This window comes from Rhineura floridana, chromosome 1 (genome assembly GCF_030035675.1).
Source record: "Rhineura floridana isolate rRhiFlo1 chromosome 1, rRhiFlo1.hap2, whole genome shotgun sequence".
Taxonomy (NCBI): domain Eukaryota; kingdom Metazoa; phylum Chordata; class Lepidosauria; order Squamata; family Rhineuridae; genus Rhineura; species Rhineura floridana.
The window spans coordinates 308,329,064-308,350,075 of NC_084480.1; the positions used below are offsets into that span (position 1 = coordinate 308,329,064).

General features: G+C 42.5%; 1 protein-coding gene across 1 annotated transcript in view; it reads left to right on the forward strand.

Annotated features, from left to right (window-relative positions):
- Positions 1 to 21,012, forward strand: part of TG (thyroglobulin) — a 227,502-nt gene that overhangs the window by 113,547 nt on the left and 92,943 nt on the right. The window contains exons 37-40 of the mRNA XM_061611878.1: positions 1,338 to 1,502; positions 2,911 to 3,133; positions 12,055 to 12,148; positions 15,733 to 15,892. Of these exons, the coding sequence (XP_061467862.1) occupies positions 1,338 to 1,502; positions 2,911 to 3,133; positions 12,055 to 12,148; positions 15,733 to 15,892 (642 nt within the window). The remainder of the gene's footprint in view (positions 1 to 1,337; positions 1,503 to 2,910; positions 3,134 to 12,054; positions 12,149 to 15,732; positions 15,893 to 21,012) is intronic.

Sequence of the window (21,012 nt, forward strand, 5' to 3'; positions counted from 1 at the left end):
AATTTGGCTAACAGTGAAACTTCTAAAAAGCATTTTGCTCAATTTTTGTTTCATTTTCTGCCACTTCCTTTATATGAGTTTTCTGTCTCCCGCAGTTTTGCGTTCTAAGAGGCACAGACTCCTGAGAATCTTCCTTAGTTTTCCAGCGTTTTTCTGTGTATGAATAAAATAGTCTTGTGTGTGCCTCTTAACGGAAGATGCAAATTGCTGTCTTTTATACAGCCCAAACCACTTCTGTGAGAACTAGGCCTTAGTTCTTCTTGAGCCTGCTCTCTTTGTGTTGTTTAGGATTCATGCTTGGCTTAAAACACACACACACCCAATAAGCAAAAGCAGACTCGCAGCTGAATCCTTTCATCTGCTTGACTAAGGGTAAAATGGTAACGTCTGCAGAGAATGGGGCCAATTTAAAATGACCCTCATTCCAAACATATATTTCAGTCCAAATGTATGTTTGTTTGCTTTTTCTCTGGACTGAGCTCTGAGAAAACTGCTTTTGCACACTTGCACCATAGGCTGGCTATGGATGGCATGGACTTGCAAATGCTTGTGATGCTGCAAAACACAGTCCCCAGCCCCTAGAGCAGTTTAATTTTTTTAAAAAAAGTTTAATTTAAGAAATAAATGAATAGAGAAATAAGGAATGTATGTACAAATAAACATATGGATGGCACATCATCATCAATTATTATTACTATTATTATTACTATTACTGTTACTATTATTGTTGTTGTTGTTGTTGTTGTTATTTCAAAAAGATGAGAAGCATTCCTAAATTGTCTTTGAAAATCACTCCCAGAGTTGATAGCGCTGTCCCTCCATCTCTTTCTCTTCATCCCATTAATCTAACTATCCATTTCTCTGCTAGTTTTCACCCAGCTATCCAAATATTTTTCTTCCTCTCTCTGCTTCTCCACCTTTCTAAGCCTGTTGGAAAGGCACTTGTAATGAACCACCAGGCCAGGATATCTGCTGTCGGCCTAATTCCTTGGACTAAGTCTATGGAAGTGAGTCATTCCCAGCAAAAGCATGCTCTTCATTTACTTTAGTGATCCTTAACTGAACATCACAGGTGGCTTCCTAAGTGCCGGAAGAATAGTTACCTGGCAGGTGCCCAATCTTTATGGGGTGCCAACTCCAGCCATATTCTGCATCTGTTTACCTATATATGCTCAACTGACCTGTCTCTCTGTTGGTCTATCAAAACAGTTTTCTGCCTCTCATTGCTCATCCATCCATCCATCCATCCATCCATCCATCCATCCATCCATCCATCCATCCATCCATCCATCCATCCATCCATCCAATTCACAGCCCTTTCCTCTCTTTCTCCACAGTCTGCTCAAAGGACAAATCATGCTTGGTGACTACCCTTGAACTACAGCCTTCCTCGACACGGTGCATATTTTACCCAGAAACACAGGCCTGCACGCTTGGTCTTCAAGGCCACCACTGTCGACTTTTGCTGAAGGAGCCGGCTACATATATCTATCGCAAGCAAGGTAAATATGTGGCAGAAGGGTCAGAGAAACAAGACTTGTGTCTTCTTAGTTTCACGTAGAATAATTGCAGAGTATTTGACAGTAGTAAACCAGCGTGGCTGTCATTGACCTTACAGAAAGAGGACAATCCCAGGTTTGGGTAGGAGGGGAATATTCTGGTCTGTAAACCATGCAGATAGCTCAGTTATGCAGGGCTGGCATAAGAGATTGTGCCATAGTAATAGCCACTGTCTTCCTCTTCCTCAGTCCTTACTGCTGCTTCCTCCATGCCTATTCTCTCTCCTCCTTTTGCCTTTTTTCCCCTTTCACCATTGTATTAGCAGTGGCAGCAGAGCCTCTCTGCTGCCTCCTCTTCGTCCTCCTTGCCTCAATCTTGGAAAGGGCCAAGGGGATCCTTCCTCAGAGTGAGGCATCCTGGGTGAGATGGCTAGTGTCACCACAGCGACAATAAAATGATCTTTAAAGTGAGGGTGGGGGAGTTTAAAATTATTTGGTACTTTGGTGTTTTAGGGGTATTTATGGGGAAATGGGTTGGTAACAAAATATAAATCCTCATTGCTAAATCAGAAGAATGGGAAGCCAATATAGTGGGTATCTTAATTTCCACTGATTTAATTTATTTTGCCCCACAAAATGAGTGGCAAATTTAAAAAAAAACAAATTGAGAAGGAGGATTAGTGGCTTCTATCATTATTTCTTTCATCTCAGTCCCACAGCATTAAGTCACTTTCTAGAAATAACATATGAGAGGGATCAGCAACTGGTGGCCGTTGGACTAAAATGCCCTCCCCCAAATTATCAGCCCAAGGATGAAATGGATGAAAAGGAAGAAATGGCTTCAAGAAACTGGTGTACCAGCGGGACATTTTGGGTGTGATGGGTTATGGGCTTTGGAAACCTTCCCATTATTTTCCAAATTTCACTTCGGGAAAGCTAGCTAATGGATTCAGGGCAAAATAATTTCTTCCACACCTAACTGAAATCAGAAAAGTTGATTAATCTCAAAGCACTTCCATAAGAACATAAGAAGAGCCCTACTGGATCAGCCAAAACCCATCTAGTCCAGCATCCTGTTCTCACAGTGGCCAAGAAGATGTCCATGGGAAGCCTGCAAGCAGCTCCTGAGTGCAACAGCACCCTCCCCACTTGCAGTTCCCAACAACTTGCATTCAGAGGCATACTGCCTTCAACAGTGGAGGTAGAAGACTTTCTAGGAAGTCTCCCATGTAATAGTCATGCACATCAGGATCATGCACAGGCTTGCCAAAGCTTGATCTTGACCCAGGCATTAAAACACCCTCACTAGCACTGTAGCATCCCAAATGGAACAGTCTTATTAGGAATTTTACATTAATCAGGACAACAGATTCTTAAAAGGTTTGGTTTATTCTCCCTTCCTTTCTTATAGAGGCATTCTTGCCCATTGCTGAAACAAACAATGGACCCTCTGTCTACATCCCATTGCAAGGAACCTTGTTTGGCACTTCTCAAGTAATTCAAGTTGGCTCCAACTGGAAGAGTATTGGACAATTCCTTGGGATTCCATATGCAGCACCTCCAGTGGCAGAGAACCGATTCCGCCCTCCACAGGCTTTCACCTGGGTGGAGTCCTGGAATGCCACCACAACTCGGTGAGAATATGCTGAGTACCTTGGCTGCTAGCTGTCTCTTGTTCACTTATCATAAGAACTTCCTTGTTTGATCAGATGAAAGTCTATCTGGTCTAGCATCTGGTCTCCCATCAGTGGCCTGTCAAATATGATCGTGGGCAAAACAGAGGAGGTGATGGTTGACCCAACATCTCTGGTAGTACCAGGATTGGCCACAAGGCAGGGTGAGATGATCATTTGGCGGGGGGGGGCACTGTTAAGAAGCAGATTGCCGCCCTGGGTTCCTACTGGGAGGAAGAGCAGGATATAAATAAAATAAATGAATAAACAAATTAATAATGATTATAATGGATTGTATCCAACTAAGTCCTGTACACAGAAGACCCATTGAAATTAATGAACCTTAGGTAGTCATGTCTATTCGCTTCAATGGGCCTACTCTGAGTCAGTCTGACACTGAATACCACCCTATTTTTTTATTACAATGAAGTGGCACCAATTGAACTCTTTTGTCTCAGAAACCAAAATGCTTTGAGGTGCTTTGTTTTGGATGAGTTTGCACAATCAGATTTTGAAATGTCGCTGCATGGTGAAATATCCCTGTAGGTTATTCATGTTGTCAGTCAGTTAGTTGTTAACTTGTATCCAGCCTTTCCACCAGATGGTGCACAAGGTGGCAAATAGCAGTAATATAGTAAAATACAATTAAATAGCAATAAAATGCAAAACAAAAACAATACCATCAATTTAGTTCTCCACTTTTCCAAGTCAGATTGCATTTTTAAGTCTTCATGAAAATTCACGAGCATTTTAGTGCAAATTTCTCCTAACATGCACATTTCTGCATGTAATCTTGCATAATGTGCACATTTTTTTCTAAGTAATTTCCCCTGCTCCAATGCATTTTTGTATGTTATTTCCACTAATATATGCACTTTTATGTACACTTCTCCATATTATATTAATTTTTGTATAGATTATTTGGCTTTTAGAATTACATTGCAAAATTCAGAGAGGAATGAATGTCAAGGGGTGGCTGTGTTGTGATTCATATATTGTTTCGGAAATTAGGTAAATTCACTTTTAAATGCAAACTGAATCAAATTTCTCCCACACCCCTACTGGACCACAGCTTCCATCATCTTTGGCCATTGGCTATGCTGGATGTTGCTGATGGGAGTTGGAGTTCACCAACATCTGCAAGGCCACAGATTCCCCATCCCTGACATAAAAAGTATTTTGGCCCCAAGTCCCAAGGAGATGCATTGATCAGAAGAAATAACCATGAAAGACCTACAGAGATGTTTCAGCTTGTGGCAATCTTTCTGTGAAAAAGCAAACAAAAACAATCACATGGATGCACCTGTAGCGCTTGACTTTTCATAGTTGTTTCTTTAGGGGGTTAGAAAAATATGGTGATCATCTACACACCACATGGGCCTGCTCCTCTGCACTATAGGGTGGGATGGTTGATAGAACCCAGGCCTTTGCTGACCTAATTTCTCATGCACCTGAGTTGTGTGGGTGTCAGTGACTCAACCACATCAGACTTGCCGTTCACCACCAGAGATGCAACATCTTGTTTATCCAGGTGCACAACGGCATACAGTTAGGCACACAAAATGTGGCTGAATAATATATATCAGCTTTTTCTTTTTTATTTTCTTGTGCTTATGTACCATAGTTACAGTCTGTATAGATTTTATTTCAACCACAGGTATCCTTTGTCAATGGTGCTGTGCTTTTAAAGTGACTATCTCTGCTCTAAAATATCTCTGGCTAAGTGAAAGCACAGGATATTTCTCATGGAGAAATGCTTCCGTACAACAATGAACTCTCAAGTATATGGGCAGATGATTTCATTTTGGACATAGCTCCCTCTGTTCAAACAAATCAAAGCCTTCCTGTTAATATCTAGCTCACCACTCTCGTTGTGTGGCTAATAAATTAATTTAATGATAGCAAGATTGCTTGAACGTTATGGACAACAGAGTCTAAACTGCAGAAATGATTTTTTAAATTATTATTTACATAATGCCTTCACTGTGTATGGAACTCTGTAAAGCCAGTGTGGGGAACCTTTGGCCCTCCAGATGTTGCCGAACTACATCAGCCCCAGCAAGCATGGCCAGTGGCCAGGGATGATGGGAGCTGTAGTTCAGCAACATCTGGAGGGCCAAAGGTTCCCCACGTCTGCTGTAGAGCTACAACAAAAGGACACGCTCCTGCCCTAAAGAATTTAGAAACTAAACAAGACTAAACTAGACAAGACCGAGGTACTGCTTGTGGGAGATAGGAGAAAGTTGGGTGATTTTGACCTGGTGTTGAATGGGGTAAGATTGCCCCTGAAGGACCAGGTTCGCAGCCTCGGTGTTGTTCTTGATTCCCAGCTGTCCATGGAGGCTCAGGTCGTGGCGGTGAGCCGGGCAGCTTGGTATCAATTACATTTGATACAAAGGCTGTGACCCTACCTCCCTGTCCATCTGCTCCCACGGGTGGTACATGCCCTGGTCTCCTCTCGCTTAGACTATTGTAATGCGCTCTACGTGGGGCTACCCTTGAAGACGGTCCGGAAATTACAGCTGGTACAGAACGCGGCGGCACGTCTAATCAGAACAGCCGCCGCTGAGACCATATCACTCCAGTACTTAAAGATCTGCACTGGCTACCAGTTGTTTACCGGGCCCAATTCAAGGTGTTGGTTTTAACCTTTAAAGCCCTACACGGTTTTGGTTCAGTTTATCTAAAGGAACGCCTTCAGCATCACCAGATAGGCCGCCAAACGAGATCAGCCTCCCAAGACCTTCTCTCGGTCCCACCAGTCAAAACAGCTAAGCTGGTGCGGACCAGAGAGAGGGCATTTTCAATTGTGGCCCCCGCCCTCTGGAACTCTCTGCCTTATGATCTCCACCATGCCCCCTCCCTGACAGGCTTCCGCCGAGAACTGAAAACATGGCTTTTTAGGCAGGCATTTGAGACCTCTGTCTAATTTAGTTTAAATTTTTGTATGATGGGGGTAGGTTTGGATTGAGTATACTTATTGTTGTTTTGTATTATATGTTATATTTTACTCTATGTTATATTTTAGTCTATGTACGCCGCCTAGAGTGGCCGTTAATTCAGCCAGATAGGCGGCCTAGAAATAAAATTTTATTATTATTATTATTATTAAACAGGGAGGAGAGAAAGAGGATGCAGCAGAAGATGCAACCAGTTTAGTTATATGTGCTTAGGCTTAGTTTAAACAGGGGATTGTTCCTCCAGTTTTCAAGCTGTGAGCGTCATTGCTTAGGTTGCCAAAATAGCACTACCTGTGCCTAAAAGAGAAGTATCTAAAACAATAGTTATCAGAATTCACTCTGTCATCCCAGATAAAGTTGGGATAAGGATTGTGCGGTTACTGAATACAGAGGGTTGTCTGGCACTTGGCAGCAGAATTTATCTTCCTGAGAATCTCAGCTTGCTTGCTTGCTTTTATTACTTTCTATGCCTTAAGAAAAGAGCCAGTGTGGTGTAGTGGTTAAGGTGTTGGACTATGACCTGGGAGACTAGGGTTCGAATCACCACACAGCCATGAAGCTCACTGGGTGACCTTGGGCCAGTCACTGCCTCTCAGCCTCAGAGGAAGGCGATGGTAAACCACCTCTGAATACTGCTTACCATGAAAACCCCATTCATAGGGTCGCCATAAGTCGGAATCGACTTGAAGGCAGTAATTTACATTACATTTATGCCTTAAGAGCTGTAAAGATTTGCTTGGAAACATGTGGGCTAGGCAGAATCTTAGAAGCCAGAAGGGAATGGAACTTGCAGTGTTTGGGAGATGGACATTCAGAGCCCTGCAATGCCCCTTGCTGTTCCCCATGTATTGTAGGATTAGAATAAATATTATGTAATCAAAATGAAATAATTATGCAAAATTAACAAAAATACCCATATTTACCCCGTTGCTGATGGAATAGTCAGACATATACATATTGACGCAGTACATGTTAATGTTATATGATAATGGTGGAGGTGATTACAAAGTTGAAGCTAGTTGCAGCACCACTCTGGGGATGTTTTGGGAGGATGGACTTGTGACCTTACAGACACCAGCCAGTCAACCATGTGCACAGCCATCTGCCAATGCAAATTGGTAGATCCACTTTTCATAGAGCTTGAATATATAGGTTTGCTCAAGGAATCCTCCTTTGCCAGATTCCATCCCAGAATTTGATTATCCACTTTACCGGATATGTCAGAATCTGTTATTCTTCCAGAGGTACATTTCTAGAATTTTGCAGAGTGGGTAAAGGGGGTTCCTTTTTTCCTGTTTCTTTTTTTCAAGTCAAAATCATTCAAAAGAAAATTAAAAAGTTAAAATAAACTCCCCCTACCATAGTATGTAATATTTTTTTTGCAAATTGTTTTTATTTTTTATCTGTAACTGATTTTTTAAATGCTTTCATATTTCTAAAAGCTAGGAATAGTATTTTTGTGAGTATAATTTTTTTTACCTCCCCTCCCCCAGTTTTCACAGGAGTGCAAATAGTTGGGGGCTTTGCTCTTTAATTACTATTGTGAGATTCTGTAGTTGCCAGGGCTGGACACAGGTGAGCGGTTTGCCACACACCTGCATAGATACATGCTAAATATTAACAACCTTGGGCCCTGCAATCGATAGCAGAAACCCTGCTGGTCGTGCCGCCTCTGATTGGCATTGGCCCATGACAGAGCTTTTTTGGTGGTCGCTCCCCATTTGTGGAATGCTCCCCATTGGTGAGGTTCATCCGTGTCCTTCACTATTGACTTTCAGGAGAAATTTAAGCACATTCCTATTTATCCAGGCATTTGATGGCTGATAGATATTGGCCATGAAATGAAATGGACTGCCTTCAAGTCGATCCTGACTTATGGCCACGGCCGGTTTTAAAAGGCGGCCAGGTGAGGCACTGGCCCGATGGCCCCTGGAGCTACAGGGGGCCCCTCATCTGCCCCTCTGCAATCCGTGGCTCCCACTTACCTCTCTGCTGTCTTTTACCATTGCCCTTAACGAAGATGGCGGCTGCGGTTTCCCTAAGGTACTGAAGCCTCTGCCGCCATCTTAGTTGATGGCAGAGATGTGCGCGTGTAGCACGCCTGCGTGCCATCAACAAAGATGGCGGCGGAGGCGTCATCCCCTTAGGGAAACTGCGGCCACCATCTTCGTTAAGGGCAATGGTAAAAGACAGCAGACAGGTAGGTGGGGGCGTGGGGGTGCATGCATGTGTGCATGTGCACGCGCGTGTGTGCGCGCACACACCGGGGCCCAGGGCAAGCTGATGCCCAAGGGCCCCAGCATTTCTGGAGCCAGCCCTGCTTATGGCAACTCTATGAATAGGGTTTTCATGGTAAGCGGTATTCAGAGGTGGTTTACCATTGCCTTCCTCTTGTTGCTGTGTGTTTGTGTGCTAAATTTGTTTAAAGCAGCACAACAGCAGCAGAGAGTAACAGCAGATGTTGAAATGCGAGTGTGCCAGCGTGTGTATGCGTTTACCTAAGAAAGCAGGCTTTTACCCTGCATCAGGATCACTGAGACTTGAGACTTAGTAAAATAAGAAAAGCTACTTAATTTATAGAAATACAAGTAGATACAAAGGCAAACCTAGTTCTAACTAACTAACTAAGTTGGAAGCGTAACACCCAGGCTTGGGAGTTAGCCTCACGGCTAGGAGAGAGCAGAGACAAAGGGTGTCTCCTTTCTCCCGGACAGTCGGAGGAGAAAGAAGTGGAAAGGGCAGAAGGAGGAGGGGCAGGTAAGCTTCCCTAAAGATGTAACATTCTAGCAGCCTGAAGGAATTCAGTCAGAGCATCACAGGTAAAGGTTAACAAGCCTATCCATCTGGAGGATCCTAGCTCTATCTTCCTTCTGGAACATAGACAAAAAAACAAAACAGGAGTTGCTCTTGCCCCACTTCCAACAAGAGGCTGAGAGGCAGTGACTGACCCAAGGTCACCAGTGAGCTTCATGGCTGTGTGGGGATTTGAACCCTGGTCTCCCAGGTTATAGTCCAACACTCTAACCACTGAACCACACTGGCTCTCGATGTTGTCCATGGCACCCTTGAAATTAGTAATTGTGAGGGTATGTGATTGTTTTAAAATGTTTTAGATGGTTTTTAAACAGGTTTAGATGCTTCTTTATTATTTTTAAATGGTTTAGATGGTTCTTAAGAGCATAAGAAGAGCCTGCTGGATCAGGCCAGTGGCCCATCTAGTCCAGCATCCTGTTCTCACAGTGGCCAACCAGGTGCTTGGGGGAAGCCTGCAAGCAGGACCCGAGTGCAAGAACACTCTCCCCTCCTGAGGCTTCCGGCAACTGGTTTTCAGAAGCATGCTGCCTCTGACGAGGGTGGCAGAGCACAGCCATCACGGCTAGTAGCCATTGATAGCCCCATCCTCCATGAATTTGTCTAATCTTCTTTTAAAGCCATCCAAGCTGGTGGTCATTACTGCATCTTGTGGGAGCAAATTCCATAGTTTAACTATGCGCTGAGTAAAGAGTACTTCCTTTTGTCTGTCCTGAATCTTCCAATATTCAGCTTCTTTGAATGTCCACGAGGTCTTGTATTATGAGAGAGGGAGAAGAACTTTTCTCTATCCACTTTCTCAATGCCATGCATAATTTTATACACTTCTATCATGTCTCCTCTGACCCGCCTTTTCTCTAAACTAAAAAGCCCCAAATGTTGCAACCTTTCCTCGTAAGGGAGTCGCTCAATCCCCTTGATCATTCTGGTTGCCCTCTTCTGAACCTTTTCCAACTCTATCATATCCTTTTTGAGATGAGGCGACCAGAACTGTACACAGAATTCCAAATGCGGCCGCACCATAGATTTATACAATGGCATTATGATATCGGCTGTTTTATTTTCAATACCTTTCCTAATTATCCCTAGCATGGAATTTGCCTTTTTCACAGCTGCCGCACACTGGGTCGACATTTTCATCGTGCTGTCCACTACAACCCCTATGTCTCTCTCCTGGTCGGTCACCGCCAGTTCAGACCCCATGAGCGTATATGTGAAATGAAGATTTTTTGCTCCAATATGCATAATTTTACACTTGTTTATATTGAATTGCATTTGCCATTTTTCCGCCCATTCACTCAGTTTGGAGAGGTCTTTTTGGAGCTCTTCGCAATCCCTTTTTGTTTTAACAACCCTGAACAATTTAGTGTCGTCAGCAAACTTGGCCACTTCACTGCTCACTCCTAATTCTAGGTCATTAATGAACAAGTTGAAAAGTACAGGTCCCAATACCGATCCTTGAGGGACTCCACTTTCTACAGCCCTCCATTGGGAGAACTGTCCGTTTATTCCTACTCTCTGCTTTCTGCTTCTTAACCAATATCTTATCCACAAGAGGACCTCTCCTCTTATTCCATGACTGCTAAGCTTCCTCAGAAGTCTTTGGTGAGGTACCTTGTCAAATGCTTTTTGAAAGTCTAAGTACACTATGTCCACTGGATCACCTCTATCTATATGCTTGTTGACACTCTCAAAGAATTCTAGTAGGTTACTGAGACAGGACTTTCCCTTGCAGAAGCCATGCTGGCTCTGCTTCAGCAAGGCTTGTTCTTCTATGTGCTTAGTTAATCTAACTTTAATTTTATTTATTGTACTTTATTTAATAATACTTTCTACCAGTTTCCCAGGGACAGAAGTTAAGCTAACTGGCCTGTAATTTCTGGGATCCCCTCTGGATCCCTTTTTGAAGATTGGCGTTACATTCGCCACTTTCCAGTCCTCAGGCACGGAGGAGGACCCGAGGGACAAGTTACATATTTTAGTTAGCAGATCAGCAATTTCACATTTGAGTTCTTTGAGAACTCTCGGGTGGATGCCATCTGGGCCCGGTGATTTGTCAGTTTTTATATTGTCCATTAAGCCTAGAACTTCCTCTCTCGTTACCACTATTTGTCTCAGTTCCTCAGAATCCCTTCCTGCAAATGTTAGTTCAGGTTCAGGGATCTGCCCTATATCTTCCACTGTGAAGACAGATGCAAATAATTCATTTAGCTTCTCTGCAATCTCCTTATCGTTCTTTAGTATGCCTTTGACTCCCTTATCATCCAAGGGTCCAATCGCCTCCCTAGATGGTCTCCTGCTTTGAATGTATTTATAGAATTTTATGTTGTTGGTTTTTATGTTCTTAGCAATGTGCTCCTCAAATTCTTTTTTAGCATCCCTTATTGTCTTCTTGCATTTCTTTTGCCAGAGTTTGTGTCCTTTTTTATTTTCTTCATTTGGACAAGACTTCCATTTTGTGAAGGAAGACTTTTTGCCTCTAAGAGCTTCCTTGACTTTGCTCGTTAACCATGCTGGCATCTTCTTGGCCCTGGCGGTACCTTTTCTGATCTGCGGTATGCACTCCAGTTGAGCTTCTAATATAGTGTTTTAAACAACTTCCAAGCATTTTCGAGTGATGTGACCCTCTGGACTTTGTTTTTCAGCTTTCTTTTTACCAATCCCCTCATTTTTGTGAAGTTTCCTCTCTTGAAGTCAAAAGTGACCGTGTTGGATTTTCTTGGCAATTGGCCATTTACATGTATGTTTAATTTAATAGCACTGTGGTCACTGCTCCCAGTCAGTTCAACAACACTTACATCTCGCACCAGGTCCCGGTCCCCACTGAGGATTAATTGTTCTTAATTGTTTGCAATATGTTTTGTTTTATTTTTAAACTGTATAGTTTTAGCATTTTGGTATTTGCTGCCCTGGGCTCATTTGGGAGGAATGAATGAAGGAAATTAAATACAAATTTAATAAATAAAATAAATAATAAATAAATCCCCTTTCCACTTGAGTAGTACAAGTACAAAGTACACACAACAAGTGCAAAGGCTGTTGGTTTCTTTTTATAAAAGTTCTGTATTTTTTTTAACAAAAAAACTATTCATTATAATATTTTATTTCTAGGGCTAGTTGCTGGCAACCAGGAGATGGTGAGGCCAGCCCTTCCTCCATCAGTGAAGACTGCTTGTATTTGAACGTCTACGTCCCACCTAACACTGTAAGTACTAAATTAGTGAAATGTATTTCCTCTGTTCGGGTATTCTTTATGCAAAGCAGCACGGTGTGGCTGGGAGAGGGAGGGAAGGAGGGGAGAAATTCAGTTTTCTTTGCATTTTGATGAGGAACCACAGCATCTAATTTGAACCAATCTGGAATCCAAAAGCATAGCTGTCCTTCAAAATAGCACCTCTCCAAATGTTGCAATGTAGTCCTACAACCCAACAATGTGTATGCTGCTTTAAGTGTACTGAAAACTGCACATCTTAGTGGAAATAACATACAAAAATGTGTTATATCAGGGGAAATTGCTTATATAAATACATACATATGAAAATGTGTATATTGGGAGAAATTTGCATTAGGACAAAATGCTAATGAATTTTCATGAGCACTTTTTTCTTAAAACAAAAAGATCTGCAAACTGATGCAGACGTTTATTTTTAAAAAATTCATTATTCCATTTATATCCCACCCTTCCTCCCAAATGGAGCCCGGATATAAATAGAAATCTGAATTTAAGATTGGATAATGAGGAACTGAAACTGACAGATTCCTCTGCCCACCTGTTCAGTCACACACAAATACCCCTGTGATCACCTGGCTGCCACCATCTCTTCATCTTCCTTCTCTCCCAAAGAAACATCATCCCCGCCCCCCAGGGGAAGAGGGGTAGGAGGTGAAGATGGTGGCTGCCACAGTCTTCACGGGGTTTCATTTTCTGTGTTTCTGGTTGGAACACTCAAAAAAGCATACAAAATGCTTTAGGGAATATTGCTTGCAACAATGTGCATATTAGTCAAAACTGCATATAAAATGTTTTTATTTGCAGAAATTCACACTAAAATGCTGACAAAATTTCTTGATTTTTTAAAAACACACACACACACAAATTGCTGCGGAAATAGGAAGAATAAGACGGGGGGGAAATGAGAAACCAAAATTGACAGATTCACCACCCCCAGCCACTGGCCCTGCTTCAACATAGCAACATAGAAGCCTGCCTGATACTAAGCTATGTGGCTGGGGAGAGGGGAGCAGTCTCTTGCTTGATAAACATCAGCGCAGAACCCCCTTGGGGGGGAGTTGTGTGATTCTTTAAATCCTGGCCACCAACTTTAAAAGCATATTACAAAAAGCAGTCAGCATTCAAAAACCCTGAAAAAAGGAAGGGGGGGAAATCCCAAAATGCTGTAAGAAATAAATTTGGTTATAGCCTTTTGGGATTCTTTTCCCCCTGCTTTTTTCCCAAGTCTTAAAGTAATATAATATAATAAAGCATCAGCACTCAACAAGCAGCTGTAAGCTAAAACCAGAGAAAAGTCTTGTGCCATCTGTAAAATGCCTGCTACAGGGTTAGAGAGTAGCAGCAGCTCTCTGGCCCAACATGGACATGATGGACAGTCATCTATGTCCTAACCTTTATTTTATCCTCGGCCAAGGCAGCTTTGGTAGGCTGTGAATTTGAGTAGAGGATTGGCAGTGGAGGTGGTGCATGCGTAGCATTGCCGGTGGCAGATGTTCCTTGAGTTGCAGGGACTGAATTAATTTGCACTTTGTTTTTGCATTCAAAACAAAACTATTAAAGCAGTGCTCTGCTTGACAACTGCAGGCAAGCCTCTACTGGTATTAGTATTGGCCTATGGGGGGGGGGGGAACTGGCCAGTGACCTCTTGGCTATGTTTGTGTTTTTGAAGGCTAAAACAGATGTGATGTGGGATATCTGTGATCAGATGTTTTTTTCTTTGTCCTTGATTGGATGCTCCTGATTTTATTTTATTTTTTTGCTAAAGCAGCTGTAGAAAGCTCAGTCTAAAAGGTGCTTAGGCTAGGAGGGGGAAGCATCCCTTTTCTCTCATGCCATTCCCCAGTCACCACCCCCCACTAGCTATTAGATCGACTGTGGTAAAAAATAAATTTTTATGCTATTTATGTATTTTGTTTGTTTGTTTAACAAACCTGATTGTAAAAGAACTTCTAGGAGTTTACAAAAATAATTAAAATTATCAGTGAGACAGTTAAAAAACAAGTAATTAAAACATTTTTTAAAACAATGAAAAGAAGAGCCTAAAAATATTTACAACACATCAACAACTATGGGTCTCGCTAGGCTTGCCTAACAAAAAGGTTTTAAGCAAAGCATAGTTTTATGTGCGTGTGTTGTATCCTGCACCTTCACCACTACGACGATTCCTGGGGCAATTTACAATTAGATTAGAATTATAATAATGTGATACAACAAAAAAACAAAGCACATGAATGTAAAAACACACAACAGGAGGAAATTATTATTACTATTTAACAACAACAACAATAATAATTCAAAGGAGCATGGCAGAGACAAAATACCTGTGGCGGTTTAGGGAGTACTTCAAAAGACAGCCGTACCCAGAGAAGGTGCCCTCAGTTAATAGGTTGGCTGGTATGAGTAATCAAGGAAAATGGTGTGTGTGTGGAGGGAAGGGAAAGATTACCCCCCCTCCATGCCACTGTACCAGGGCTGGCTCAAGGCATTTTGCAGCTGGAGGAATAGGAAAATGTACAGATGTAAATGTTCCATATACAGAAGCTGTGTGGAAAAGGCCATAGCTCAATGGCAGAGCTTCTTCTTTGCATCCAGAGCACCTTCTTTGTATCTCCTTGAAAGGCCCCCTGTCTGGAATCCCGGAGAGCCGCTGCTAGATGAGCCACTGGTTCGACTCCGTGTACGGCAGATTCCTTTGTTCCTAAGCCAGTTGGAGTGTTAGCTGACTCTAGCTTCAATGGTGGCGACAGGACAGTGTCCACAATCGTCTGTGAGGGCAGCAGAGCAACGTAGGGGGCACAGGGCAGGAAATACAGCTCTGTTCTTTGACACCTTGCTGCCACTTTCTATCCCCTCAACATGACCACTACCTATGGGACTGCTCCAGTCAAAAAGTAGAGCTCCATTCAGCTTCTTTAATGTAAAAAGGCTGGGAGATCTGGCTCTTTTTTACCCCTGAAATGCCCATTTTACACAGTCAGCTGGAGAGAGAGAGAGAGAGGAGAGAGAGAGGAGCACATTAGTCTTACTCATAAAGGCAGCTATAAATGTTTTGCAATAAATAATAAAATTAAACTATATGAGGCAACATGAATGAATACTGGCTGATAGCCAATCTTAGTCATACTCAGAGTAGACCTATTAAAGTCAGTCGACTAAAGTCCATTGATTTCAGTGGGTCTACTCTGAGTATGAGTAACGTCAGCTGTTGCCCATAATCTGCGCTGCTTAAAGATGAAAATATATGAGACAACGTTTATAAGTCTCAATGAGGTTGACCCAAGTTCTCTTTAGTCATTCTACATAGGAACATAGGAAGCTGCCATTGGTCCATGTAGCTCAGTACTGTCTACACTGACTGGCAGTGGCTCTCCAGGGTTTCATGCAGGAGCACTACCTGGAGATGCCAGGGATTGAACCTAGGATCTCCTGCATTCAAGGCAGATGCTCTGTAACTGAGCTGTGGCCTTCCCCACAGGGAAGTACATTCTACTTTACATTCCACTGTAGACTCTTTCTAAGGTTAACTGATCTCATTCTTCTTTCTGTTGCTGTCATAGGGTGGAAATCTACCAGTGCTGGTGTTCTTTCACAATGGCGTAAGCGGAGAGGACCAACCACAAAGGAAACTCATTGATGGCTCATATTTAGCTGGAACTGGCAACATCATTGTTGTAACTGCAAACTACAGAGTTGGAGTCTTTGGCTTTCTGAGCACTGGTATGGCATAGACCCTTGCTGAACATACAAGCAATAGATAAAACCGGGGCTTTGCTGGAAATGTATTTTATGTAGGGTGAGTGCAGTTTGGATAAAAAGACATGGGGAGGGCTCTGCTGGATCAGGCCAAAGGCTAGGCATATGTCAGTTTCGCTGTCTCATTTTTCCAATCTTAAATATAGTTTTCCACATTTCCACATCAGTTTGTGATTTTTTTTAATCATTAAAATTTATCAGCATCTTATTGCAGATTTCTCCCAAAATATACATTTTTGAATGCAGTTTTGCCACATATACACATTTTTGCAAAGCAGTTTTGTTATTATAATGTGTTTTGTATATTATTTTCATGTATGTATGCATGTATTCACTAATAAGCAAAAAAAAAAACCTTGCAGTTTAAGAGTGTATCTATAGCCAACAGATACTTCTATCAAAGCTTTAAAAACAGGGAAATTGGGCAGCTATAGTGAATGCACCAGGGGAGCAGGAGACCTGACCTCCTGTCTGAGATATTGTACTGCCCTATAAATTTGTAAAAATGCAAACACAATTTGGGTTGGTCTTTCATGGTCCAATCCACTTCCTGTGTAGCTTGGAAGAATTTGGTAACATATACCTCTGAGCATATGAAGCCATGACTGTTTAAAGTGGAAAAAATGTCTGGCATGGGTGTGGCCTCCTGATAACCTTAAGTGTTAAACTGCAGAAGATGAAGGTCAGAGTATGGGGAAGATCAGTAATAGGATTACAGGTACTCTGTGAACATGGCTGATTTTTAATGGATTTCAAAAAATAATGAGACCACTGACTGAAACAAGTCCAACAGGGGTCTGGATTATATTGTCTTGTTTTACACTTTGCAGAGGGTTGTTAAGCAAGCGTTTCTAAGTTCAGGAATATGTGTTTTGTAAGATTTTGTTTTGAAACGAACTTATGGGAAGCAGCAGAATGATAGGGGGTATTTTCAATTTAACATTGTGGAATGCAAAAAATCCATGCTGGCTATAGTATACAGCCACTCTCGTGACTATATAATATACACACTTTACCATAGTACACATTACTTTGCTGGAGAAATGCATTGCAAAATTTGAACAAGTGTGAATTTCCAAGGTTGGTTGAGTTTCAGTATTGTGTATTGCTTTGGAAAGTGCAAATGAAATAAATTCACCGTTAAATGAACTGAATTTCTCCCCTATTCCACCAGAGGCCTATCTAGTCCAACCACATGATCACACAGTGGCCAACCACTGTGCCTACAAGAAGCCCACAAGCAGAGCTTGAGCCGAACAGCACTTTCCCCTCTTGTGCTCCCCGGCAACTGGTATGCAGAGGCACATCATCTCTGATACTTATTTTTGTTTACTTGATGACTGCTAGTTGAGTAGCCATGGTGGTGGCAGTGGCAGGCTGGAGCTACAGTGCCTCAAGTGCTCTGGGGCATTTTGGGACATTTAAATGACAGCTCATAGCCACCCAGGCAGGTATCATCCTCATCAGGGAACCAATCAATTATCCCCCCTCCCCAAATATGTCCAGTTTACACTGTCCCAAATACATGTACTTTATTAGTCATGAAGATGCCGTAATAATTAAATGTATACCTCTTCCTGTTTGCTTGCACAATGCTTTAACACTATCTACGTAGTTTGCCTGGCAGTTTTGTGTGAGTCTAAATGGGAAGGAAATGCTACGACTTTGTGCGGTTCTCGAGCAACTCCCTTCTCTAGCCACAGAGGGGGGGTGGGCCTTCCCATTGCAGTGAACTTCTTGAAAATATTGCCGACCGTCTTGCGTAAGCTTCCTCGCTATTGCGTTAATCCACCCAAGCAAGTGCACCAGAGCCTAATCTATTTTGAGCGGGAAGGCAGCAGTAAACTTTGCTTAGTCAGATTATTTTATCTTCCCTTTTGAGTCCTCTTACTTCTTTTTTTTTTTTTACATCGTCCCAACCACTTCGGCTAAACATTGTCCAGCAACCAAAATAATTACAACATAATAATGATCTCTGTAAAGATGCTTAGGAAAACTGATTAATAAACAGAACCCAACACATTTTGTCACTATTACTGAGGTTCTGTATAACAATATTTCCCCTTTTCCCCCAGTATTGTTCTCCTAAATACCTGCACCCCCTTCTTAGCTTGTTAGGTTTTATCCTTCTGTCTGCTCCTACCAGTGCTTTTGCTGAAGGAAGCTGTCTCTGAGTTAGACCAAGGGTCTAACTGGCTCAGTATTGTTTACACTGACCGGCTGTGACTATGCAAGGTTTTGGGCAGAGAGCCTCTCTCAGTCCTACCTGGAGATGCTGAGATTTGAACCTGGCACCTTTGGCATGCAAAGCATGTGCCCTACCATTGCACTACAATGCTTTCCCAGAGGGAAGAGGAATCCTCACCATTACCCATAAGCATTGAGAGGCAACAACAGAAACTGGAAACTCTTCACTAAGCACTGTGCAAGCATGGAGTTTACTGTTTCTCTTTCCTACTCACTTTTTACAGGTGGGAATGGAAGGGAAACAGGAAACCAGTGTTTTGTGTTCACATGCATGCATTTACATGCAACATTTATTAGTTTATATCTAAAATATATGCTCCGCTCCTTCCACCTCAGTCGGCATTCCCAGAGTGGCTTCCCAAACAACCCCAGAACAAAATACACACGTCAAAAGCAATAATAAAACAGGAGCTCTGTCTAGAAGATTAAAAACTCCAGCCAAAATATTGCTCACAACAGCATAAATCGACCCAAAAGCCTGGCATGGGTGTGGAGTGTTCACCTGAGCACTGGGCAGCATCGATTTAGTTCGCATTTAAAAGCGAATTTACATCAATCACGCTGTCCAAAATAATACGCGGATTGAAACGCAGCCATCCTTTGACATTCACATTTCACCAAATGTTGCACTGCAGCTCTCCAACCAAGTAATGCATACAAGAATACATGTACTAGGATAAAGTGTTCCTATAAATGCATAAATTAGTGAATAATATATGTTACACAAAATTTGCACTAAAATGCTGATGGGTTTTCATGAGAACTTTTGTTGAAAAAATGCAAACTGGTGTGAAAATGTGGAAAACCAGATTTAAGATTGGAAAAAATGAGAAATTGTGAGAAACCAAAGTTGACATATACATGGGTCCCTAGCTGACAAGCATTCCTGGTTTGGCATTCTACAGGTGGGGTGTCACCAACAAAAAGGCTCTCTCCTTGGGGTGGCTCCTGGAGAAATGCAGTCATATTAGAGTTGAGTAGCACACCGCCCCCACTCCACAGATTTGCTTGTAGAGTTGAGGTGGCAAACCCCTGGCCTGGAGGCCAGATCCAGCCACCCCCACTTCAAATAATAGTTTCCATTCCAAAAAACTCTACTAATTTTGGCAGCAACGAAAAAGAGAAAAAAAATAAAATGGATGCAGCGCTGGGCTGGGTGAAGAGTTTTAATCTTCTCCATCCAGCCCAACATCCTGATGGGGAAACAGATCACCCCACATCCCAGGTGATCAGGTCAATCATTTGATGAATGCAACTGTAAGGGGAAAATAACTGATCTGCATGGTTCAGCTGAGAAGGGCTGTGTGTGTGATGAGTGTGTGTGTGTGTGCATATATCCTATTGTGTGTGTGAGTGTGGAGTGACACACCCAGTTATAGTCATACCTACCATAGGCATGCAGCCCCTGGAGGGTTGGCCAAAGGTGGTAGTGGCCCCAGACCAGCGGCCGCCCCTGTTCCAGATGCTAGCAGCTGGAATTTGAAAAGGTCTGTGGTGCATATGTACACATAGAGTACGCATCCTACTGGGAGGAAGGGCGGCATATAAATAAATAATAAATAAATAAATATTAGTAAGGTCATCCAAGTTCCCCAACATATTCTCCCCACCCAAATAGGGGCAGGATTTTTCCCAGGCACCAGAAAATAAGGCACTGACCTTGGTAAATAGGGACAGCTGGAACACACTGGCTCCATTCTCCCTTAACTGTTGGAGGCAGTATGTCTCTGAATGCCAGTTGCTGGGAATCGCAGGTGGGGAGAGGCACTAATGCACTCAGGTCCTGCCTGCTGGATTCCCGTAGCCTTTTGGTTGGCCACTGTGAGACCAGCATGCTGGACTAGATGGGCCCTTGGACTCTTCTTATGTTGGGCTCTTCTTGTGTTCTTACGCGAGAGGCATCAAGAATTGAAGTCCATAAAGTAAAATGAACTTGCAAGATCAACTTTCCTGTGCCCCATCATGGATAAGCTTCGTGATTAGTGCAGATGGAGAGTTATATAGTGTTGCGTTCAATGTAGTGCTAAGGCAAACATTCTGTCAGCACAAGGATTTCTCCTTGCACATCAAAATATCCCCCCCCGTGTGCTCCCTCAATCTGTCCTGGGTTTATCCTCCAACCCTCTGGATCAGATCTGGGATGCTGCAGGATGTGCTGGGGGGCAGGAGGAAAAAAAATCCTGCCTGCACAAGCAGAAGCCGTTCCACTCGTGCAGTTATTTATTTGAAAACTACCCATTGGGTCTAAATGCACCCAACTTTTCTTATAGGAAAAGGCTGGTGTGTCTCCCCTCAGTTTATGCAGCCCCTGGATACATATAGTTAATATTACTTAATATCTGCCTCTTGGGACAAAATCAGCATTATGGGCCATCAGTATCCAAGGGGCTGTAAATCGAATGTCAAGAGACGAGAAGGAAACTGGCATGGGGGGGGGAGACATGTTTAACAGTGAGGGTAGAAGTATGGATATATTAATTTTTCCTGCAACTACATTAAAATCTAGCCATTTTAAATGTACCTAAGTATAGAGTTAAAAGCCTAAATGCATACTCCTACTTTTGGTCCCTTATAATAATAATAATAAAAAGCTTCTTCATTGCATGATGATAATTATGCTTCTTTGGTTGTCCTGACAAAATATATTCAAGTACATCATTATTACCAGGAACCTGCAGCCCAAGATTTGTCTGGCTGTTTCAAATCCTAGATTTGACATTTGTTCCCCTACCTGCTTGCAGAAACAAAAGGGAAAAGCACCACGCAATGGACAGAAAAGAGAGGCAGGCTCTGGTGCTTGGTAGGTTTATTAAGGCTCAACGCGTTTTGGAGTAATC